The 25,853-nt window shown below is 37.8% G+C and overlaps 1 protein-coding gene across 8 annotated transcripts in view; it reads right to left on the bottom strand.

The window, feature by feature from the left end:
* Window positions 1-2,169: 2,169 nt before the first annotated feature.
* The window catches only part of CDK13 (cyclin dependent kinase 13), a 54,578-nt gene continuing 30,894 nt past the window's right edge, over window positions 2,170-25,853 (bottom strand). For 2 of the 8 annotated variants that reach the window (XM_041466687.1, XM_041466686.1), the window contains exons 6-14: window positions 23,105-23,294; window positions 20,584-20,640; window positions 17,788-17,889; window positions 17,593-17,670; window positions 15,382-15,498; window positions 14,327-14,458; window positions 11,863-12,068; window positions 8,388-8,774; window positions 2,170-7,256 (exon numbers count right to left, since the gene is read on the bottom strand). In XM_041466687.1, coding sequence (XP_041322621.1) covers window positions 6,400-7,256; window positions 8,388-8,774; window positions 11,863-12,068; window positions 14,327-14,458; window positions 15,382-15,498; window positions 17,593-17,670; window positions 17,788-17,889; window positions 20,584-20,640; window positions 23,105-23,294 — 2,126 coding nt within the window. In that variant the 3' untranslated portion in view covers window positions 2,170-6,399. Of the gene's footprint in view, window positions 7,257-8,387; window positions 8,955-11,862; window positions 12,069-14,326; window positions 14,459-15,381; window positions 15,499-17,592; window positions 17,671-17,787; window positions 17,890-20,583; window positions 20,641-23,104; window positions 23,295-25,853 lie in introns of all 8 variants that reach the window. The other 6 variants (XM_041466683.1, XM_041466682.1, XM_041466688.1 and 3 more) reach the window with 5 other exon arrangements.

Genomic DNA, 25,853 nt, shown 5'->3' on the forward strand with positions numbered 1-25,853 from the left:
AAAAAGGCACCTGTGTTAAACATTGTTGTGCATTAAACACTTGCTTCCAGCTATGTCCTCTAGCAACTAATACCACAGGCTAGCATGCAGGAGGGAGTGCAGCAGAGAAACATCTGCACAAGTCAAATACTAGCCACTCATTCCCCCAAGTTACCTTAAGGGCAGCACACAGCTGTTAGATCTGCTTGTGAGTACAAGGCTGGTTTCTGTAACACTTACCCTCGGGTATTCCCCTTTCCAACCAGCTATGTCTCCTCTACAATGTATTTCCTAATAATGAAAAAAAAAAAATTCACAAAGCCTCTATGCAAGAAGTCCTATTAAAGGTATATTAACCATATTATGAGAATTTGCCATATCAATAGTACGCCCACAGTGCCCCCAGAGGAACTGCTGAAGAAAAATTGAAGCCGTGCTGTGTGAAGTGATCCAAGTATTGCCTATTGGCGAGGGCTGCTATAATTAAGAAAAAGAAAACATTACCATAAGGCTCAAAGTTCTTCTGACTGTGCCTTCTCTCCATAGGTAATAAAAAAAGCCAAAAATAAGCAGCCATAACAAGTAAACAACTTTAAAAGTAAAACCCTCAAGCTCCATCAAAGTGAATGCAGTTAGACTGGGAAAAGCAACAGTTACCCTATTTGTCAAATGAAGTTCTCTGCCCATGTTCACTGCAACTGCAAAGTGCTCCAACTTTCATTTTCTTTCACATGGTGGGGGAGTTTGGTAGCTCTAGTCCTATTCATCCAGATGGCCTGTCAGGTTTCATAGGCATTCCTTAAAAATAGAAGCAACCTAATCATGGTTCAGGTAATTTAAAAGAAATTTCTGCAAAACTGCATTGTTCTTCAAAGCTAGCAGGCAATAGTTCATGGTGTTGACAAGAGGACTGGTTTCCTCTCTTGCCACAAATTTCATAGACCCATTCCTTAATCTGTGTTGATACAGGCTGTTCTGCAGTTACTTGTGTATCTCCTCTTTCATTTGATGCTATTTTACTTGCAGCTGAGGATATCAACTGACATGCAGATCCCACTGGAATTATTACTGGTCCCTTATTGCACAGCTGGCTACCCATCTGGCAGTAAGAGCTCAATGACAGAGATGCCGCACCATTCTCAAACCATTTCAGGTTCATGCTCCAACATAAACCAGAGCCAACTTTGTCACAACTTTGTTATGAGTTGCAATAGCAGCTTTCATGAGAAAAATTGAGCAGACAACTAGAATTGGTTACACACAACTGCCAGATCTGCTACATGCAAGTCAACACCCTGTGAAATACAGTCTGAGCTTGTCGCCAGAACTGAAGGTCAGGCTTTAACTGTAGCTATCACCAAAATACGGTTTCCAGAGTGAGGTGTTTTGGGCTGCAGCTGCACATCTTGTCAGCCTAATGTCAAACGACACCTACGTAAGTGCTGCTGGCCCCTGTAACTTCCAACTGCATTTTCACTGCTTATCTATTGACCTTATCAATGACAAGTGATGAAGCAGCACTCTGCCCAACCTCAAGTTTAAGAGAACTGAAGATAACAGCAAGTGCCATATTTTTGGATGGAGGTATAACATTTATCAAAAGATTCAAAAGGTTTCATTAGATAACTAATACAGTAGGAAAAAAAGCAAGAAAAGCCTCAGGTATTCAAAGTACAGTTGCTTAAGCCAGGCTCAGTCACAGTGTCTCACTAGACACCGAAAATACCAGGCTCTTTGGGTTTGATTTCCCATTGCTTCTGACATGCACAGCATTCTTTTAAAAGAGACAGCAGTGGAGAATATTAACTGCACCTCTGCTTGGACACTGCAAAGAAAAAATGTCATGTTGTCTATCGCCCACCATCCTGAGCAGCTGACAGGTGCTGAAGCAGCAGCTTCTGAGCACTGCCAAAGCCCCTGTCCCACACCCACGTCCCAGCACTCTGCCTGCTCTTGGGGCACCATCGGTGCTTGAAGGGATGCTCTGCTGCACCTTTGCTCCCACATCATCCACGCTGCCAGCAAAGGCTCACAGTGCCAGTCCCTGCAGGGCTCCTTTGAAACAGGACTGGAGCAGTACATGGGTTTTATTAAAAACTTGCAGAATTTCAATACACTGAAAACATTCTCAGTTTAACCCAATGTTCTTTTGAAATGCCATTTGACAAGCAGAGAGGGAAAACAAGGAAATACTTCAATTTTCATGTATTTTATTTACAGGCTGCACAATACATTTTATATACAAATGGCTTAAAATAACAAAGAGTAAGCAAGCTGAAGCGTAACAATTTATTTTAAATTAAGTTGTCTCGAAATAACTCCTGCAATAAAGTTTCTTCACCCTGATAGGCAAGTTAATTTCATTTTAAGTGAACCCAAGGTAATTTTATTTTTAAATATAGAATTCAAATAAATTTTCTGGTGATTCCTTAATTTCAAGACACACTCTGCAAACACAGAACATCCCAAAACTCTCAAGAAGGGTAATAGCCAAAATTTCCTCATGTAAAAAACACTATAACAGAACAGACTGGAGAAATGTTGTATGTAAAACACTTGCATTGTTTATTAATGAGAAGAAGAATGCAAGTAGTACGTCTGACATTTTTCTCTCTCAGAAACAGAATTCACGGTCCAAGACCTAATTTGCCTGCAGACAAGAGGTATCCCATGTTACTTCAGTACTTCAGTTTTTACCACACAATTATCTACTAAACTCATCCGACTGTAAACTTCACCAAAACTGAAAGCAAAAGGAAAAGAGCACTCAAAACCGTAAGAACTTAAACGTGGCACTTAGTGCCTCTGCTTCTAGAAAGCACCTGACACTACTGTGGGATGAAGAAAATTTAAGAGAGACCACATTTTATGGAAACATGAGAAAATATAGAGGTTTGCCATTTTAAAATTATTTTTCCAAGCAACTAAAATAGCATTTAAGGATACACGTATTTTTATACCTCTTCCCTAGCACTGCTCATTTTGTTCAGGATAATGACAAGTAGAGATCCATAAAAATGGTTTCCTTTTCCTTTGGCTGAATTTAAGCATAATAATAGTCTCAAGTGTTTTAAGCCATGGTCATCAGCAGTTCAGTCATGTTCACTTTCCTCTTGGTATGGCTAAAGACGACTTAATATAAATAATGAAGTACTTGCTATTTGATATCCATTATTACAGTATTTCACTACGTTTATTTAGAAATGCAAACACACAACACTTACTTTTCAAAGTGGTATCCAGGTCTCTATAGCTCACTTTGGAATTGCAGCACAGAAAACACAAACCCAAAGGAATGAGGGAGGAAGTAATAAAAGCCACGACTCCACAGAAAAATAATACTGTTTTCAGAATGTCTACTACTGCATCAAAAATGCAAGAGCCACATGATGTAAAATGCCAGACTAGTACAGGCTCTGCTGAGTGGAGTTCACGCATAACGGTAAAACGCTGCCATAAGCACCTCATCATGTGATTTAATTCAAAAGAAGTGTTGACAGGTAATACACAGGTCTGGTATGAATGAATGTGGACCTACTGTTCTTAGATCCAGGCAGTTCCCTAGCTGCTAACCTGCACAGACACAGTTCCAGGCCAGGGGAGAGTGGCTGCAGGCACCAATCTTCCTGCCACATCCTCAAGGGCAGAGCTCCACACCTGCACCAGCCCAGGAGGAAAGGTGTCAGCAGAAGAGCCAAGAAGATTCCTTGGATTGCAGAGAAGACAATCTTTTTAGAGTTATCACATAGAGAAATACATGAACTTTCTCTAAATTATCCCAACATTGTTGTACCAGGCAAATATAGTGTTCAAAGTCACAGGGTAGTAATCCTTAAGCTGGGGAAATGTCATTGTACAGTATTCATCTGCTACAGTATGCCAGAGTTTTGTTTCTGTTCATCTGGAAACTTTTTGTACCTCCTCTCTCCTCACAGTCAGGATTACTTGTGCTGGGGCTGTTGGATTTTTTTTTTTTTTTTTAATGGCCAAAGACTGAGATCCATTTTGGTAGAACAATGTCTGAAAGTACTGCCAGCCCATAAACAAACTGCACACTCATCTACAGATGCAGAGGGGACCAACTTCTCTACATTGAATGAAGCTAACTAAATGACTTGAAAATTTATGTCCAAAAGGGAAGGTAGGAGACACAACTTATTCCTTGTATTTTTGTACTGGAAGTCAATTAATTTAGTTCTCTGAGATCTGTTTTCCATTTGAACTTACCTGTGTTTTTTAGCCAACTACTGCCTGCAGTTACATTTCAAGTGCAGGTGGGTAACCTCAGACTGCACACCTTTAGCGAAACTAAGTGTATATAAGCTTTGAAAGCTTGATTCTAGAAAAAAAAAATACCCAAAACAAGTAATCTGTGTGTATATTTGTGGGTCTGGTGTTTTTAAAGATTAGTAAACAAAGAGCCTTAGTTCACTGTCAGTATCTAAATAAGACTAATGGTTTTTGTCTTTAAAATTTTACTAGCAGAAAAATGCTATGGGGATGCCTTTACTCAAGGAAAAAAAAATGGTTCCGTGCACTGTCATTCCCATGAAGCTTTTGCCTTTCTTAAGCACAGGCTATTCAGGCTGTAGGTATTTGTTTCTGACCTGGCCACTTTTATTTTCAGATGGCAGGATTTTCTACTGTGTCTAGAGAAGGCAACTGCCAGACTTGGGGACAGTGTAAGCAGCAGGATTCTCTCCATTCCTCATCTGCCAGATCCTCAAACACTATATACAGAGTTAGCGAAGGGAGTTTCTCCATGCTCTACAGTGTGGGAATTAGCCATATATGAGTCAGGATTTTCAATTAAAACTAAACACCAACAGCTTTGGCTTCTATTCTGAAAATCCAAAAAGTCATTGACAAGACATTTATAATAGTGTAAGTAAAAATTTTACTTTTCAAAAAGTAGTTTTTAAACACTCAGTTACATAAGGTACCGATTTGTCAACTGGATAATCAGTTGGAAAATTGTTTCCAATATGGCCTTCAAGACATCCTTTTATGTACAGGCAAAACATAACCATACCTCCTCTCTGCAGGAGAGACTACTTGTTGTCAGAGGAAACAACAAAAAAAACATGCTGGAAATTGTAATTAGTATGAGGAGTGGCTCTTGGTAAAGACTTTTAACTATAATAATCCTAGTTGTTCCGAGACACTCAATTCCAATATTAAAATGTTCTGTGGATAGCAGATATAAAATCAATTAATTGGCACAATCACAAGTTTACAGCGAATTACAACTAGTGTCCAACATTTTGCCATTGCTTTAAATACTGGTCATTTTTCCTTTGGTTACTTCCTATAATGCAGTACTTGGGGTAAAAAGACAAACAGTGTCAGCTTTTCACACAAAGTAAAGAAATTACTGCTGTTGACATTTAAGAGAAAAAAACTATTTAATCACTTGGTGAGGACATATAAGGTATAGTTCATTTGGCAGAGGAACTAAAACACTTAATACAACTCCAACAGGGAGCTGAGGAAAAACTACACTCTTCATTCTTCTCCTCACTTTCAATGTTTCTCATTAAGTTCAATTTGGAAATTACAATTTTATCTAAGTAAAATCAGGTCTCTAAGTAACAGGCCCATGTGAAGTAAACATCACAAGATTATGACCTGCTTGAGTTTCTTATTATTATCTGAATTCTCTTTTTAATTACCCAGGTTTAGGCATTATGTTCATAGCGACCTATGAAGTACTTCCAAATTTTTGCAGACCTTAAGCTTACATGTTAAGGCACTTACCATTCAAGTAAAACAGTTTTTATATAAACAAGCGTGGGAGATGGAGAGAACATTTTACCAGAACACCCTTTTTTTTCTCTTGAAAAAAAAGTTGACCAAATATTTATAAAATTTTGCATCAAGAGAAAGGTTGTGTTTTATTATCTGAAATGAGCACGAAGTACACCTTCCACAATAACACTGAAAGCAGTGCAAAGACTGACAGTGACCTTTGACTAAAAGTAGTTCCGTAAAAAGAAAAATACCAAATAAATCAGTGCCCTGCTTTGATTGTTGTAAAATTTCATTCTTTTTACATAAAAGTTGGTCCAAACTTACAAAAAAAGCACAAATGTGCATAGTTCAGAAGATCTGAAAGAGTGCCATAAAAAGCTGATGTTCCTAAATTTAGCATCCACTTAAAACTGCCAAAATACAAAATAAAATAAAAGTCAGAACTAGAGTTTGTGAACATGTACAATCAAGTCATCTAGTTTTTAGACAGCATGAGTTGTAAGCATTTTTAAATTTTTTTCTACTGTATGCAAGACCCTTTTCCACATAAAAATAAAGCTGTTGAATTAACATTATTCAAGTCTGTTGAATTGCTGCTTTAAATTGCAGCTAGGGGAGAAAGAGAAGTTTTTCCAGATAAAAATGATGTGCCTGAGGAAAAACAGATACTCAATATGGTAATCCTCTGCCTCGCCCTCTCACTGCAGAGGTGCTAATGTGTCCCCTGTATCCTTGGGAATAGCCAGGTCCTTGGGCAGGAGAAGTCCAAGTCTGTCCATGCATGTGGCTGATGCCAGTGGGATTTTCCTGTAAATTACTTCCATAGCTATAGTTGTGCATCTTTGTGGGCAAAGAGTGTGCACTCTCTGGCCCTGTGGAAGCATCACTGCTGCTCCCCAAAACTGGGATTGGGCCGTGGCTGTATTCAAACCTATGGTCTTTATCTCCACTGAACAGCATGGGGCCAGCATTGAGGTAAATGTCTCCATAACCAGTTACTGAGCTGGGAAAGGATTCTGGAAAGGCTGATGGAGGAGGGGCAGCACCAGAGTGAGATGAAGCAGTACTGTAGTTATCCAAAGACTGAATATCTGAGTTTCCAAGGAAACTCCTCCTTTCTAATACTCCTGATGATCCGCTTCCTATTCCATCGCTAGTGCTGTAACAGGCAGATGAAAAGGACGATGATCCAAAGTTATCCTTGTAGTCTGGGCCTGTTACATAGGAGTCTCTAGCCTGATAATCCACGCTGGTTTGTACTGGCTCCTCCGTTGTTGCCTGAGCTTGATGCTGAGCCAGCAGCTGCAGAAGAGCTGCTTTCACTCCTGCATGAGGATCTGCTCCTGAAGAGTTACTTATAGGCAAATGCTGATTCTCTGTCCGATAATCAAGGTCTTCATCAGTGAGCGGTGGAGGCTCTGGTGGCTCGGGAGGACGCTGGTCTGGAGGCAAGATCCGAGGGCGCTCCTGCTCAGGTGTTCGGTTCAGATGCCTCATCTCAGACTGCCTTACCAAATCCTCTTGACCTAAGAAGATTAAAAAAAAAGCTCTGGAATAAAAGTATACAAGTAACAGGACCAGAAAGAAAAGGACTCCTTCCTGGAAAAACACAGAGGTTTGTTAACTTCAATTCTAATGAATTTATTAGTTAAATTTGTCAGTAATTATATTGAGTATTTTGGACAAAATTTGACAACAGCTCATTTGCCTCAGGAGCATGATGCAGGTTACTCCTTAAAGTAAGATTACCAAGCAGTCACTTAAAGAAAAACAGTACCCACAGCAAAAGCAAACAACCAGGACAAAAGGCAAGCAACACAAACACTAAAAATTCAAAGAAGGATCAAAAAAGATTCACAGATAAGGACAGAAGTCTCACAGGACACAGGGCCACCCTATCAAAGAGCAGCAAAACTCAAGGTTTAAAATAAACACAAACAAAAAAGCACACCTCTCAAAAAGCCCCCAAAACCCTCCAAGAACAGCCCCAAAGCACTTCAGAATATTTCTTTCAACAGCTGCAAACAACACAAAACAATATATAATAACCTGCCTTTGCAAGTCAAAAATATGAACTGAGTTCTAAACTGTGAGAATAATGACCATAATAATCCTGAATTTGCAAGCCAAAAATACGAACAGAGCTCTAAACTGTGAGAAGACTACAGAAGCCACTAATGTACCTCAGTGGAAACCTTTAGCCATGTGTGTGTGACAGTTAAGGGTAACCACTGAATTTGACACTAAGGAACTGCTCTAGTCAGCATTAGAACCCAAAATAAAATACTGTCTCACCAAAATAAGCTTTATCTAAACACACAGTAAAAACTGGCAAATTACATCTATTCATCTGCTAGAAAAGACTGTCTTCACCACCACACTCACCACTAAGAAAACCCCAACCCCCACAATAATGATCAGTGTTTCATCACTAATACCTGTGCACCTCTTAGGTTAGCTATTGCTTGCTCTGTCTGCATGGCACCTGTTAGACTAAGAGACAAATTCTCTGATCCAGACATAAAATGTGACCAAATCAATTTAATCTCCTATACTCACAGATAGTCATATGGCAAACATGTTAATTCTCTGCTCCCAAACTATTACATCTCCAGTGCTCCAGCTATTTGCTGGTTAGCAATAAAGGTCTTCAGTACCTGCAGACATATATAACGACTTGATCACATGTGGGTAGCCAGGTGCTGGAGATTCCACGTCGTCCCGGCTGACAGACACAGGAGTGGCGGGCTCTGGAGGCTGCCTGAGTTGTAACGACATTTCATTTCCTGATCCATTTTCCTTCTCCTCCAACACAAAATCTTTTTGTTTTGTTTGCTGAGCCTTTATTAACTGAGAAAACAGAACAGCAAATGCACTCTGCACAGCTGCCTGGGCAGCATCAGTCTCCACTTTAGGCTGACCCAGCTGAGCAGGTGGCACAGGGGGTTGCGTGACCATCGGCTGTTTTAGAGGCTCCTGCTCTGGAGGTGGTGGTGGAGGCGGCGGTGGTTGCTGCTGCTGCTGCTGTTCTGACTGTTTTTCACCTGCTGACAAAATTCCAGCAGGAAGATTTATTTTATTTAGTTGCTGTTGAGTCTCTGGGTTTACCTTAATATTCAATACTTGGGCAAACTGTGCCAAACTAACACTTGTTTTAGACTGTAGCAGGTTTAGCAGGATTGCCACTTCATTCTGGTTTAACTGCTGTCCAGTGCTTGTTTTTGCTAAAGACAAAAAAGGTGTTTTTAAGTATTATTTAGAACTGGCATATTTCAGAAACTCAAAAGAAGACTAATCTAGCATGGCTGACATGACTGGCAAAGCATGGGTTTGGACAACACAGAAATGGAATGCTTCTACATATTAACTGTCTTTGGGGAGCATCTATAGGAAATGGAACAGTAAGATCCAACATAACCAAAGTGACTTCCATGAGGTGCACACATGCACTTAGACAGATGGAAAAAGACCAAGCTAGAGCTCAATATTCCACAATATAACTAATTTGGGGCTTAAGGTCACCTGCTTTAGGCAGCTGTAAGACTTTCAATCCCCATAAAATTTCCTATCTTTGCCAAATCACAACCCTTTGTTAAAAAGTAGCCATCTGCAAAATCCATTTCCAGTCATATTCCAGCCCATTCTAATTCAGCATCTGGGTTTTAACACCTGCCCAAGTGACCTGGCTCTAGGTGGCATAGGAGCTCACAGCATAAATGCAAAAGGCAGTGCTGACTTTGAGGGAAAAGAAGTCAATCACTCAGTAGCAAGAAACATGTGACAATATACAGTTAATTCAATTAAATGGAGTTTGCCACAAATAAGAGCAGATTATGATGATGCAGGGGAATATGAATAAGGAAGTTTGAATATCAAAGTTGTTTTTCAGCTTCAAACACCATTGTGGTGATTTATTTTGAAAGAAGTAAATCAGCATGGATTGCAACATGGCCTATGAGCAAATGATTTAGATAAGAAAGAAGTTAAAAATTAGAAAATTAGTGTGTAAGCAGGCTAGCTGAGCTCTGAGTTTTTCTTAACTCAGGTCAGCACAAAAACATTCAGTCCTCTTCTATCCTTGCCATTATGCTCTCTTAGCAATATATTAATTCATGGCAGATTAGAAGCAATGCACAACATACAAAAGTATTAAGTACTTGCCTTGCAAGATTTAAGAACAGCACAGCTGGAAAGTGCTGCAAAACCCACAACCCTACTTGTGGATGTGCATCAGGATACAAGGACTTGGAAATGACTTAAGCGGAATCCAGAGACTTCAAAATTGTTTTGTATTCTATATGAATATAATCCATCTTCTATTTGGCAATACCAAAAAATAAATCACAATATCTTATGCCTTATGCTGACTCTCACTCAGATGTTGTGATTAACGGAAGACTTTGTCACATCTGAGGATGGTATACTCAACACTAAAAACTTCTCTCAGACTCTCAGTGAAAATTCATCAGAAAAATGCCAAACAGGGAAACTAATCTACCTGTTCCATACTCTTTGGTTAGCTTTAAGTTCATTCTAACAGGAAACTGTATTCTGGGAAATCTGTCATAACAAAATTATTGAGCTCTAAACAGCTCCTGTTAAACTGCAAAATGCAATAACCAGGGGTCCCACTCATGAATCAGAACATTAGCAATTGATACAATGTCTTTTTAACCTCTCCTTTTGGGGTGCTAAAAAACAAATGCAAGAGTTTTGGCTAAAGCATGTATTTGGTCATGGACTTATATAATGTGTCTTATTAATACTATTATCTAAGGTGCATTATGGCTTCCAGAAGTGTTTTGTTTAATAGAGGAAATGCCTCTATGCACCACTGAAAATTAAATTGTCTTCTTTTCTATCTAGACATATTTTTCTGTGTACATATGGGTAAACAGCAATATAGGTCAGAATGATTCCTTGTCTATTTGCTTCAGGTTTTTTGCATAGTCAGTGTTAATGACTAATAGTAGTCTCTCATCAGGCTGTTATGTTATGAAAGCACAAATAAGATCCTTTGGACTCTTTAAACTTCTAATATAGTTTCATTGATGGGAGAAAAAGTTACAGAAAGTCGTTCTTTAAAATGCTGCCAAAACTTTAGCCTAAACATATGGATTAGCAGAATCTTGCAGCTGGTTTACAATGAGAAACCAGATGAATGGAGCAAGAGTCAATAAATTGCAACAAAATATCATCAAAATAACTACTTTCAATGTATCTTTGCACAGAATATTTGGAGCTCTGCTCTACTGTTAAATTAAGGGTTGATTCAAGATGGTTAGTATATAGAATTGTCAGCTGCTATGAATGCATAAACTGTGTTTTTTAGCTGAACTCCTCTATCAGTGCCATAGGATTTATGCTTACTTTGCACAATCAAAAATGGTCAAACATTTAACTTACAGGTATCCATTTGGTGTTGTTACTCTTTGTATTTCTACATATTTTGTAAGAACTCTCATCTAACTGCTGAGTATCTCAAACGCTCTCTAAACTGGACCAATTACTTTGTTGTATTTGTAAAACTTGTCTCAAGCAAGATACTTTGTTAAAGTTTCAGAATTACTGGCAGTGCAATTCACAGAGGTAGATACTTCATGTTATACCAGCTTCTTGGGGGGGTGGTTTTGGTGGTTTTTTTTGTTGGTGGTGGTGGGGTTTTTTTTACAACTTGATTTAGCCACAACAACCTGGAAAGCTGAAGACTAACATAACATGCAGATGGAATCTGTTCCGTTTGAAATTACAATTGCTCTAAACTCTGCTTTCTGATCAGTTTATCAATACCAATAAAGCTCATCCAATCTATGGAGATTGTGAGAAACTTTGAACAGCTACTGGCTTGAGGAATTACTAAAGAATCACAGATGAGCAAGAGCTAAAATCCCCTCAAAACACAGAGCAAGCAAAGTTAGTTGCTCTGACCAGGCTGAAAAGTTAGGCAAAATTGGAAAGGAACACTTACATTTCCAAAAGCAAAGGCAAATCTTTTGTAACAAAGATTAAACTTACAATACTGTTCCTCCCTCAAGAATCCAGGAGACGCCAATACTCTGCAAATAACATCTAAAATTTCTAGAGGTGCAATCCAAGTAGTAGGTAATTATAAGAACTGAAAATATTACTGACCAAGTGCTACACTAGAGCTGCCCTGAGTTTTGAGTTGGGAAGAAGTTTGCATGCCTTGTGGGGTGTTGGTTCTGCTCTCATCCATGCCTAGAGACAGATCCTTCCTAGGGACTTTAGCAGCTGTAGAGTCATCAGTCATGCCCATCTGCTTCTGTCTTCTGCGTTTCTTACTCCACAGCTCATGGCAATCCTGCCACAAAGGAAGGCTGCAAAGAATGGTTGGAGATAATCAGTTTTATTGCTATTTTTAATTTTTTAAAATCATACTGGTAAAAACACTTAAAATTATACATAATGTAACTTCTGAAAGGTGAACCTACTGGAACCCAGAAATACATCAGGAAACATTCAAAAGCCAGCAAAATCTCAGACCTGCTTTTTCTAGCTGAAAACTCTGAGTGCCTCTTTCAGAAGCACATATCCTTCTGGCAGAAAAGGGGAAAAAGTATCTTAAAATGAGAATTATTTTCCTAATTATTTGTGCAATTCAAAACTTCAAAATCAATGCTGCACAGTTGCTATGAAGTATACAACTTGCATACTACAAATAACTAAATTATCAATATGAAAGCATTTTTTTCAGGGTACTTCTGTCTGCTTAAAAAAGCATTGCTGAGTCATTAGGTCACGTATTTGTCCACAGTAACAGACACGGCTATCTAGTATTTATAGTGTGCAGCTCAGGCAATCAAGAGAGTAGGGGGATAAAAAAGGAAAAAGCTGCAGAAATAAGATGCATGAATAAATATCACTTGACACTACCAAAGCTGGGATACCAGCAAGAACAAGGGGATATCCCATATAAGACATATGAATGCAGAGGCAAAATTCTCCTAAGAAACTCATCTGCCAACAATTCTGTCCTTCCATTACAGCTCCCTGCAGGCATCTCGATTCTGATTTCCTCAGGAACACAAAGACCCACAGAAATACTGAGATGGGCAGTAAAAATAGTGGTTTGTGTCTTCCTATTATGTATTAACTGTCTTAGCAGTTCTGTCACCCAGAAACATGGAAAAATTAGCTGACAAATTACAAGAGACACTGGAAAGGCAATTATGACAATTGTTTCCTTTATTCCCTCCCTCTACCTGCCAAGTATTTTCTGAAAAACAAGTGGAAGCAAGAACTCATTGTGAGAAATATCCTATGGTCCTGCCAATCAGCATGTCACTTTCTTTGGATGAACAGCTTCTCCTTCCCAAAACAGAACTTCAGTCTCTCAAGAGAAGAGTCAATACTTTCCTGTGGTGTGCCAGAAGTGAGTGTGGTTCCTCCTAATTTTTAAAAGGACACCAGTGACTAGTTTGTTTTGAATTTCCATATATCAGCTTCTAGAATGGATGCATTACCACATCCCTGGGGAAAAGATGATCTTCCCATTCACTTACTTTAAAATGCACACAAGCAACATGCTGTTCAAGTGGTTTTGAAACTTCAGCAAACAGCTTGAGATTGTTGATTTCTGATTTTCACACAGTGATATAGTCATATTCAGGCAACGAAACCTCTTCGGCTCATGTTTCAGAACATTAGTAATGTTTGCCCAGAGAGCGAAACATCAAAAACCATCTGGATGCAATCCTGTGCCAAGTGCTCTGAGATGACCCTGCTTGAGCAGAGGCTGGACCAGATGACTCACAGTGGTCCCTGCCCACCTCACCCATTCTGTGATTCTGTATAACAACCTTGTGTATATAACAGGTAAGTCTAGAAAGAATTTTAATAAAATCCTTAGATTAAAAAATCCTTAGATAAAAAGAAGTCAGTACAGGCTGCCTTGAAGGTTCAGTTCACTCAAACAATATCATAGATTCTGTGTTCTGGCAGCTATACCAAGGAAAGATTCTCTAGTACCTTTTCACTGTTTTCCTTAGGACATGCTCCAATATGATTTGTACTGATTAAAATGACTGCACAGTCACTGCAAAAATCCTACAGGACATTGCAATACACTTCCTGTAGAGAAACTGACAGGAACAACCCTGCACAATTTCACTTTTCCTGCTTGTAAAACCAAGGTTCTCCTCTGGCTCATGAAACGATTGTATTTCACTTTAACTCTCAGGTACCTGTGCAGAACTCTATACCCACTGTCATTCTGTCATCAAAGACAGCAATTCAGATTCATGGAGGATCTCAAAATCCCTGGAAAAAGTAGACACTGATAAACTGAGATAACAGGAAAATTATGCTTTTTAAATATTAGAAATGTTCATAAAAGAGTATTTTCTTTAAAGGTAGTAACTCAATAACTAGTTCTAGGAATGACAAATCAATTCTGTTATCTATTACATTAGTCACTTAGCTACACAAGCATTTTACTACAGAATCACCTTTCCACAACTATATACATCAGCATTTCTGCCACCATCTCCTTTACTGAACCACAATGAACTTAATGTAATCGGTGCATGTTCAAACTTCCTAGAGGTCAGCAGCATTACCAGCGGAAATTACTTACTCTGGAGGAGGCATTTTAGATGGTTCCACATCTCGCAGAAACTCACACTGAAGAGCTTGTTCAGCTGTGCAGCGCTTGCTGGGATCCAGGGCAAGCATATAATCGAATAAATCCAATGCAGCTGGCGGAATGCTACAAAAGTGCAAAACAGAGGAAAGCATTACATCTTTATTTTGTGTCACACACATCTGTGAAAAATTTTAATGAACACATCCCTTCCAAGATGATGAGTAAGTCCTCAGGTAACTTATATACTAACAAAACACACCCACAAACTGAGCTTGATAGTAGGAGGCAGAAATAAACTTCACCTTTTACTACCTGTGCTATTATATAACCCAAGCTTTCTTTGCCTTGTGTTGTTTCATTGCTTGAAACCTTGTACTTAGAAAAAACCACACCCACATTTTAAAACTCAGACTGTATCATTACATTTTGAAATTTACCACCAGACTTTCGATTGATTCACAGACAATAATTCTATTGCTTCAAAGACATTAGTCTCATTAGTATGAACAGGATGACTGTTTCTCTTGAAACCCGCTGCACCTGAAGGAGGGGAACAACCCCCTTAAAATAATCTAACAGCTGTTTTCCATACCATTCACTTGTGATATATGCACAAAACTAGTCCAATGGCAGTACTTTAGAACACACGGTTCAGGTAACTCCTCTGTGTTGAATGAGTTTATGACACAAAAGACTAATGTTAACCAGACTACATACTTAGCTGCAGCCAGTTTTACCAATAAAAAACAATTAAGTACTCTGAGCTGTTTTTTGGACAGGGCAACAAGCAGGTGTACCAAACAAATATTTCCTTAGGTGAAAGCTGACAGGTGGCTGAAATTTTAGGGCCTTCTTTCCTCTTCTTGATGCTCCTATTAAATAAGCGTCAATACAAGCTCTGTGGGTGTCATGGGAAGGACAAAAACCTAAAGCCATTTTTCTTTACACTTGATCTATGCTCGTTCTCTGGAAAATACTGGAGTTCATAAAGTCTCTGGGAGAACTTAATGCTATTACAGTTGACTAAACTAATTCTTCATCCTTACAAAGCAAACTCTTCTCTCAGTTTTCGACGATACTGCTTCTTTGGTTTCATTGTGTTGAAATAAGCTAATTTTATAACATCAGGCCACACTGCAGGACAAGGACTTCCGCAAATCCGGCTGTACCAAAAAGAAGGGAAAAAAGGGTATGAGATCCAAAACCAAAAGTGAGCACAGCTGTCATTTTTATTCTTGCAAGTACAGTGAAAACAAAAATAATTGTCATGTTCAGGTTATTTTTAGCTAAAATTTCTCCACTGTCAAATGCCCAACACCATTAAATAATGGTGAATTGTCTACAAAGGATGATCATCCCACACAGACTAAACTTACTGTTTCTGCCTCAGTCAAACCCAAATATCCTCCACACCAATGTTTTCAAAAATGTAACCAACTCCATCTGAAGAGTTCTCCAGGTATCTGACTAGAAAAACTGGATAGCCCACATATAGAGTAACTTTTATGTCTTTAGCTCCCAATGCCACTGAAGAAAGATATACCAAATAGGTGAAAAATCAGTTTTCACTGAGAATTTATTTAATGCTGATGACATAAGAGAAAAAACCCAAACAATTCAGTAAGTCCTAAAGGCAGAAACTACCAAACAGAGAAAACCTCTGTATCTTTTACTTCAGCTATGAGTTTTATGCCTCAAGCCTCATCTGCCTCCAGAAATGGAGCTGCCAATACTCTTATGACCCACATTCCATCCCCATCCTTTTTTCCAATATGTAACTACAAGTTGATCAATACCACACTTCTCAGCAGAAAAACTAATATGGTATTTCCATATATACAAGATTTCAAATTCCCATGCAGACGGTCATAAAAGGAGATTTTGCAAATACATTTCCCTAGTTCAGCCCTCCTTTTCATAAGATTTAAATGGTTAGTGTAAGAGATGTAATAATTTATGCCCCAGGTGCTATGCAAACCAATCTGACTTTACAGTGGTTGAGGTATGTAATTTTCAGGAGGGAGAATAAAAATAATGAATCTCTTACTATCAGAATGTACTTCAGCTCTATCTTTGATAAATTTTGAAAAGATAAATGTAGAATTTTTGACTGCAACATGATCACTGCAGAGATGTTCATAAAACTGACATATTATGTTCAAACAGCAAAAAATGCATAGCATCAGTGAAGACAAGAAATTAGCAACAAACAGAAGCTTCCAGCAGAAGGACATCAGAAAGTTTTAGTTTTGTACCAGAGGTAGAACATAAAGAAGAACTTCTAATTACTCATTCTCATGTGCTTCAATGCCATCTAGTGCTCAAAACCAAAAATTCCCAAACTCATGAATTTAATTCTTCTTATGCCAAAAATGACCACTGATCTGCTCTGCACCACCTAAAACCTTCATTTATTCAGGCCAGCTAATAACACATTACACAGAAGCATGCTACTGTTCAGTCTGTTTTGAAAAACATTTCAGTATATAACTTTGTAATATTTTTAGTAAGTTAATTTGACCATTTACTGTTCACTTTCTCACTGTTGTCTTTCTGTAGGACTCACCCCCTTTTCCCCTTCTTTCTAGGAAGGGCACCTCTCCTCATTTACAATGCCAATTATGATATCAGAGTCAAGAGCAGATTTTGCTTCCTGAATAAAGGGAAATAAAAATATGTTCTCTTTCCACTAAATTAAATACTTATCATTCTATGATTTATTGAGAACAAGGAAAGAAACAGAATTTTTATCTCCACCAAATGTCTGGCAGTTTGTAAAGGAACAGAAATATTCCCACAAAAGTAATAAAGCTAAGGTGTGTACATGGTAGGCTTGAAACAAGAGCTCATGGCTAACAGCATGCCAAATACCTGTTCCTCCCAAATCCTACTTGTCATTATTGCCCACGTTCTCATTCTGATTTGCTGCAAGCAAGTTGCAACATCATCTTAAAAATTACAGGCATTTTCATTACTCTCTCTTTACAATTTCAGTAATAGGCAACTCCAGCTACTCTACAAAAACCCATCTTACTCGTCAAGGATACATTGCTAGGAACACAGAACAGTCACAAAAAACCCTACACATCTGTGCCAAAGTCACTTGTGTTAAAATGCCCCTCAAAACCTCTAACATCTCGCTCAGGGCAGTAACTGACCACTTGCAAGTATTTGCACTGCATTATCTCAGATTTTAACACTAAGAAAATAAACCTGTCAGTTTATGAGGCACCTATGTAGCAGTGCTTGCTAGTTACCTTATGAGTTCCAGTTGAGCAAGTTCTTGATTTGCTTGAAATATTGGCTTTTTTGTAAAAAGTTCACCCAGGATACAGCTGTAAAACAGTTTTGCAAAATTCCATCATTATGGCTTTCAGTACAGAATGATAGAAACTTTAGAATTCATTTCTGGCTTGTTTTTACCCTTGCTAGGCTTCTACCCAAACTCTTACCCACAGCTCCAGACATCGATAGCTGGTGTGTATCTTTCTTCCCCAAGGAGAAGTTCAGGAGGCCGATACCATAACGTAATAACTTTGTTGGTATATGGTCGGCTGTTGGAAGGAGGAAAAAGGGAGAACTATAATTTTAGTATGATCACACTTCTAAAAAAATGATACCTTAAGGTCTTTACTTCTGTGATGCTGTTCAAGAACAGTACAATCTTCCACCCTCTTTTACTTTTAGTCCTGCAAAGCTGTAACTGCACAAAAGCAAACAGAATTACCTGATGAAGGCTACAAACAGTCAGATTGAAGATATAAATAATAATCATACAGCCACCTTGATGCTATGTGAATAGTGTATCTCCATTATTATTCAGAAAGTAATATTGTATATTTATTACATTGCTAGTCATCTCAGGAGCAGGACTTATTTAGATAAAACCAGTAGCTTCTATGCTATTGGCTATTACCATACTAAATATAGGACCTCTACAAGTACTTTAAAAAGAAGGAAAAAGTCACTTTTCCCTCATCAAGGAAGAGCGAAAGAGATAAGTCTTTTTCTGGAACTGCATCATTCACCAATTTTGATTCCAAAGCCTGTAATGCTTCTAGTATCTTCCTATATTTCACAACATCTTTAATTCTCCACAGCTCTAACCAGAAATTTTGGTCACTGTGAATAATCCTTTCCATCCTCCCACTAAAGCAAAGTGTCTACTAACACAGACACACATTTTTTTTTGTGCACAGGCTGAACTACAGCATCAACAGTTCAAAATAGAAAGCAGAAAATAGATGTTCGATTTTGGTTTTCTTTCAACCAGCGTGCTTTAAATGTGATTCCAGAATTCTTTCAGTTTTTTTCAGTTTTTCACTAGGTGAAACTTTTTTTTTCAGTTACCAACACAAGGTAACTCCAAACAGAAAGGGTAACAATAAGTATGAACAACCATAGAATGAAGGCTAACAAGCTCTTACAGTATTCTCAGTAGTACAGGTATCACTTCTGTAAAATCATCTGAGTCCTTATTTCATTAAGGCACATAACTCCAATTCCTTTTTAAAAGTAATCCTTGTTTCTGGAAACAATTCCATCATTTATCATATTTATCTCTGAAGCAAGCATTCCCTATGAAATGTTTACATGGTGTGGACTGGACTATCTCTACAGATACTTTGCTCATATGTATTAGTATGCGGTGGTTTTTATTTGAACACTTGTCTTGTCATGCAATCTGCCATACCTCCTACTCCAAACACATTAAGTCTACAAGAATAACATTTAAAGGAGCAACAACCAAATGGGAATTTACTTAAATTTTTATTTCCTCCCCATTATGCCCCTACTAAGTTCTGTACCTTTTCAAACAGTTTTAAATTCTAAACAACAATAAACCAAACACAACGTATATTAATTAAAAACAGCAGCTATTATACACTTGTTGATGTACATTAATTATATCTGTTACTGCAGGTCAGAAGGAAAATGAATGACAAAAGAATTGCCAAAAATCTACTGAGATTCTAATTACTGTCCCATGTTCCATTGGCAATTCTATTAGCTATCTTAATTAAATCATAATCTTGGTTTCATATAATGGCATAATAATGTTGCTGTTTCATGTACAGTAAAATGGGTTATTGGCATTATAAGGACACTGAATCTCTAATCCTTAATGAACAGTGAGTTTTACAAAGAAAATTTAAATTTAAATACAAACATTAAAAAGACCCAAGCAAAACATGGCAAACCAGAGGAAAAAACCCATTAGGCCAGTGTGGTGCATGTTAAAACAAGAAGGTAGGACAACATCCTTTTATTATTAAGTACATCCAAACCAAAAAATAATAAGCTAGCAGATGCTTAAGATTATTTCACTTTGCTATTACACTCAACAGATTTCATAACTGTACTTAAGCATATTTTCTTGAAATAAAAGTTCTGAGACAACAGCTCAGTGAAACTAATGCTAACATGTTTATCAACAACCTAAGAGCTGTGTAGAAAACAATAAACCCATAAAGCTAACAGTATGGATATTATTTCTCAAATTAGACATGCAGAAATCAAAGCAAGGTCAGGTATCCAACCATCTCTGTACCCAACTACCTCATGGACATATTACTGTAGTGAACATTCAGCCTGGATTTTGGAAAGTCAGTTCCACATGACAAATACTACATGAGACAAAGTAAATACTAAAGTTCTTAATCATAAAAAACTGTGCACCTGTTTCCTGGAGTATGAGCATAAAGAAGCCAAGAACAACAGAAGCACAAGTCACAAGGAGTTTCAGAATAACTTTTATTTAAACTTGTATCTCTGTTTCCAGCAGATTCAACAGCACTGACTGCCTAAAGAGTACAATGAACCTCTTGAAATGTAAAGTTAAATCATACACAAAAGTAATGCTTATTGAATAGGAACTGTATGATACTTTGTGTCAGAAAAAAAAATTGCTTTCCCTAAATAACATCTTTGGTATACCAACAGAAAAAATATACCTCAGGTTTACAGGACCAGAAACTTAGGACTGTAAGTTAATTTCCAATCAATATATGGCCAGTCTCTACCATTATGTATCCAAAACACCTGGAAATGCAATACACTCACACAAAGAGACTTTTGTGGTTTTATGCTGTGCAAGACAACATGTATTTCTTTCACTTTCCTAAGCAATTACTTGTATTACAGCACAGCAATATTTCCTCTGAACAAAAGAGTCTTCTCTCCCTCATAATAGTTACATAAAAAGATTAAACTTCTGAATGCTTTTTCACAGTGTAATTGTATCTTACCTCTCTTCTGAGTTGTACAGCCGAGCAAGCCCAAAATCAGCGAGCTTTATCTGCCCTCTGGTGGAAAAAGCAAAGAATTATTTAGTGGTTAATCCTGTTAAGCCTTCTTCCCCCAAAATCAGGTAAAGTTTAAGACTGCAACAGCTGCAACTGACCGTCCCCAAAGCACATTAATGAAGAGGCAATGCTCTGCTATCTCTTCCGTAAACAGTATGCTAACTCCCTGAATAGCAAAGACAAGTAAGCAAAATTAGGTATGTTTATCAAATGGCATTTACATTATTGGATGTAAGTAAAAATTTGTCTATACCATGAAATATTCCAGTCAGTAACTCTGCAGGAAAAAACTGAGGGAAGAAACTGCTATTTTCTCAGGCCTTACTGCTAGCATGAGCACTTGTATAGCAAACAATTATTAACAGTCATACTTCCTTCTAGGAAGCCATCAAAGTCCTGTTCTGCACTTCTACATGTTAAATACAGCCTTTACATCAGGATGACCAACGAGATAAGGGCTTCTATTTTTGTCAGCAGCCAACTTGCTGAATGACATAATCCCTAACGCATTCCTGAGTTTTTCCATATATGAGGGGAAGAGTAGAAGAAAGCTCTTGCCTGGCAGTTCCCACAGCTAAAAGGCACTGCTCTATGACCAGAAACTCCCACTACTTATAAAGTCTGGATGATTCAAACAGAAAGCTATCTGCAAGCTTCTCTAATACACGAAATGAATGTTGGACTCTTATATGTGGTTTTCCTTTTCTGTACTGATAAACTTAATAACTCTCATTACTTTCAAATACATGCTATTTTATCAAATTATGGCAAGATTTGCTGCTAGTATGACGATTTTATGGTAACAGCATGTACATGACCATTTTCTGATGATACCATATACAGGTTATAGTTTCCATCCACTTTCTCCTCAGACCTTTACTCTGATTTCTTGGAAAACACCCATAAACAAAGAAATGTTCCCCTCAAATTTACATGCTTATTTCTGAGAATGTATTTGTAGAAGATTATTTGTATGTGCTCAAAAATTCATTGAAGTTGCCTATGTAAAAGATGCATAATCCACATCTTTGGCTTCAGGCTGTAACTAGTAATAGGATTTTTGAAACACTGGCTTAAAAAATCATTCAAAGTTTTTCTGCTGCTGGTGGAAAAACCTAAGGATGCTCAGACACTGTTCTAGCGGGGGGAAACCCAACTCTGCAACTTGGATTGGAGATCACAGTAAAATAACAAGCTCCTCCTCTACCATAAGGCACTCTTCTCCACTTTCAGGTTACACCCAGCTTCTGAGTTCCCCGAAGGTGCACACAGCAACACTAACCCTGGAGATGAGCAGATAATAGGATTAGGTGTGTGGGCACAGTGAGTAATGGGGAGGAACATGTACATCTGTTTAAGAATCTGTATCATAATCTGGCAAGGCTGCAGTAGGATACTGAGTTGAAAGCAATCAAGTGTTCGTTCACTCTAAGGGAAAAAGGAGGAAGAAATAGCAAATTTAATTTGGAGAAAGCTAGGAGAAAACTAGGCCTATCAAAATAGACCCTTGGTCCATTTTGCCCAGAATTTCATCTCCAACAGCACCAGTAGATTTTTAGGAAGAATATATAAACACAATCCCTTTGCGGTTCATCTTCCTCATACTTAACCACTACCCACAATCATTGTGTTAAGAACACTAAAATGGGTCCCTGTCCATTCCCATCAGCATGTGTCAATCCTTGAATGTATCTCATCATTTTCTGAAACTCCTGACACTACCTAGAAAACTTCCTGTGACAACAAATCCCAGAAGCTGACTACCTACTATTTTTTCTTAACTATACCCTTTTTTGCTGCTATAAGCCTTGCTCCTCTGTTGCTCCCTGGATTTAGTACTCCAGGTTATGATGCACAACAGTTGGTAATGAAGTCATCCACTGTCCTCACACTGGCTTTTTATTTGTTGCTGCTGTTGCACACTGAAAACACCACACTTACTAATATGATTTGTAATTACCATGTGTTAAAGTAGTAAGAAACAAGTTATCCTCCCCCTTTGATGAGAGCAGTAACTGCAAGTTAAAGCATAATCAAATACTCTTTTAAAGCATTATCCTGACTGATGATGATGAGGTCCTCAGAACTGTCATGAAGAACCAGCCTAGCCATACTGCGATCTTGAAATGAGATGGCACAAAGAATACACTTCAAACACTTACATCCTACAATTCTGTTCTAATATATTTAAACTCAGATAATTTCCCCCCATACTCTGACTTAGCAGGATTAAAATTGAATCTTTTTAAACATAGATTAATATTAATACACAGCTGCAGGCTCCAGTGTTAAGCAGGAACATTGCTGGATTAGTATTTTGCAACTTATTTTAAAGAAACAAGGCAATTTAGAAAGTAAGTTTTGCTAATGACTTCAATCAGGTGAACTGTGAGGACTGAAATAACGATTTTAAGATGTTGTAAGCATACAATTTTTGTTATGTACTTTTAAGTAATATCCATACCTATTATTTAGTAGAATATTTGAACATTTGATATCTCTGTGCAAAAAGTTCTTCTTGTGGCAATAGGCCAAGCCCTCCATCAGCTGTCTCATAAAAGATTTAATATGATTTTCATTAAAATGAACCAAACCAGATTCCAGCAGTCCCATCAAGTCATGGTCCATATATTCAAATACCAGGTAAAATGCACCTACAAAAAGAAAGGGAAAGGGTAGGAGAAACAGACAGAAAAACTGATTTAACAGCAGTCCAAAGCATTGCTGTTGCCTACTTTTAAAAATCAGTAGCATTTTTCATACAGCTACTTAGATTTTCTGCAGTATTTATAGCTGTATCTCATGTCCAATGAAATATAATACAGTAAAAAGTTTTAATAAATTGCTGTTTGATATAAACCGTTATTCTAGTCAAACGTTTGTGAAAAGAAAAATAATGTTACTACATGGTGCTTTAGTCTAAATGAACATAAGCTCTCCCTACAGCACTCAATCTCCCTCCATTTTATTTCAAGAAAAATTAACTGTGTTAATATTACCTATGTTAAATTTGGAGAGGAAATCTAGAAACAAAATATGGACAAGCATTACTGTGCGTTATTGTTCATCTGTCATGACTCAGTGATTAATTTTTTTAAAGACTTCCATGCAACTGGGTCAGAAATAAGCTGGACCTTCTCAGACTAAAAATACCTATAGGACAGGATAAAATGAGAAAGCAGAACTACTAGTAACAGGAGCTCTGCAAAGACAGACTTCATGTTTTAAGTTGCCACACGCATACATTCAGCACAAGAGAATCTGGTCTTATCCCATATTGGCCTGTACAATGCTACCAATAAAGCCACTAAAGCCGAGGCTCTTTGATATGTATAAGCACTCTTCAAGAGGAAAAGTGTTGAGTAACTCAGAAGTAGCAATAATCAATCTCCAACACAACCATTCCCAGTACAATCTACTTTCTAGTACTTCATTCTTTTCCTTCCTCACCCTGGGACACACAGAACAGTGCAGTCCCTGCAGAGTGAAGGAAGCAATGCAGAAACCACACTCAAGTGGGTCTGTCTACCTTGCATTTCCAAAACCTCCTTACATCTTCCACTACAAATAGTTTCCACCCAACAAGAAGTCATTACATGTTCTTGTTCCTAAAAAACTTTAAATTCAAAAACTAGTGAAAGTCTTGGAGCAATAATGAGAAGACAGCTTGATAGAAGCTGTACACATACACAGCCACATTCTAATGAACTCCTTTTCTTGTTTAGTAGCTGAAAAGGGAAAAAAGAACGCTAGGTCCATCTGCTATTCAGGAAGAAGATTACTCATACACTAAGTGTTAAACTTGTAACAATGATTAGCATACATCAGCTAAAGCACAGGCCATTGCGTACCTCGTTGTTTCCGACTTAGGTCTTTTTGTCCTGCTGCGTATTATACAGAGAAAGCAAAATACTCATTATAAAATACCCCTGCTGTTGTGTACAGTGGGGGTGAAACAGGAGGTGAATCAATCAGATACAACACAATACCACTCATCACTTCAGAAGGAGAGAGGGAAGTATTAAAGTCTATAAAAGTATAAAAAGTCTGCTGTGTTACTATTTGCATAACTGAGTTCAGCAATCCAGTTCACCACTTTAACATGGAAAAGCACAGAGGCTCCTAATCTCGGTATTTTCAAATTAGATAGCTGGCAATCTACTGTTAGATCTACTTCAACAATGACTGAAGTATGAAACATGACATATTTTTAAATGCCTCAAAACAAAACACCTGATATTAGTGCTGCAGTGTAAGAAAAACCTAGATTATGTCCTTCAAAGGATGTCGGCTCAACAAAACTGAATGAACACCAGTGAATCTTGGTACCTTCTTGCTCTGGAGTACAAGAGAAAGTTAACTCTGTCATGGCAGCTGACTGCATGTGTGTATATGACAAGGAGAAAGACTGACTGTAGAACTGTTTAGTGAGAACAGCTGAACAGAGACCTTGTTTACATGCAAAGCAGGATCCATGCCTTGAGCAATTTCCTGCTCTGGCACTAACTCACAGGATTTTTTCACTGCTATTTATGCACTATAACCAGCAATCAGAATTGGTACCCCCATGCAAGAAGGACAGCTAACAACAATAGAGAAGATTCATAAACAAAGTTGAGCAGTACCTGAGAGGTGACACCTGATTATTTACATTCTCTGCAACTCTTATTAGAAAACATACACTAGAACAGGATAAATACTACACATTACTTCCTTATAAGATCAAGAGCAAATGTACAGATTCATTATACTCGTGCATTATTGCCTATTTCCTAACTACACATTATTAAAATTTGTTTTAAAAATAAGAACTGGTAATATCTTCATTTAGTATGAGAAAATATGAAAATTAGTCTATTAACCCTGGCAATCTTATCATTCAAGCCTGATTTTCAGTATTACTCAAGCTATCAAGCAAACTGAAGTGGAACTTGTGTTAATTTATTCCTAGACAAACATGGTGCCCTTTTCTGACAGAGATCTGCAGTTTTTGCCAACAAAATCCTTATGTTATTCCACCCGATAATTTCAAATTTTCATCGCTTTTCATCACACTGGGGCATTTGATCCTCCATAAAAGGGAATGCAGCTAGTCATTCAGGAAGAAGGAAACAGTCATGGAAGATATCACAAATGAACTATGCACAGGCGGTAGTGTGCTTACTAGAGCTTAGTCTGAGTTCAAGTTCACAGAATACTTTAGTTCTATCAAA

This window comes from Pyrgilauda ruficollis, unplaced genomic scaffold, assembly GCF_017590135.1.
Source record: "Pyrgilauda ruficollis isolate IOZ18807 unplaced genomic scaffold, ASM1759013v1 scaffold2, whole genome shotgun sequence".
Taxonomy (NCBI): domain Eukaryota; kingdom Metazoa; phylum Chordata; class Aves; order Passeriformes; family Passeridae; genus Pyrgilauda; species Pyrgilauda ruficollis.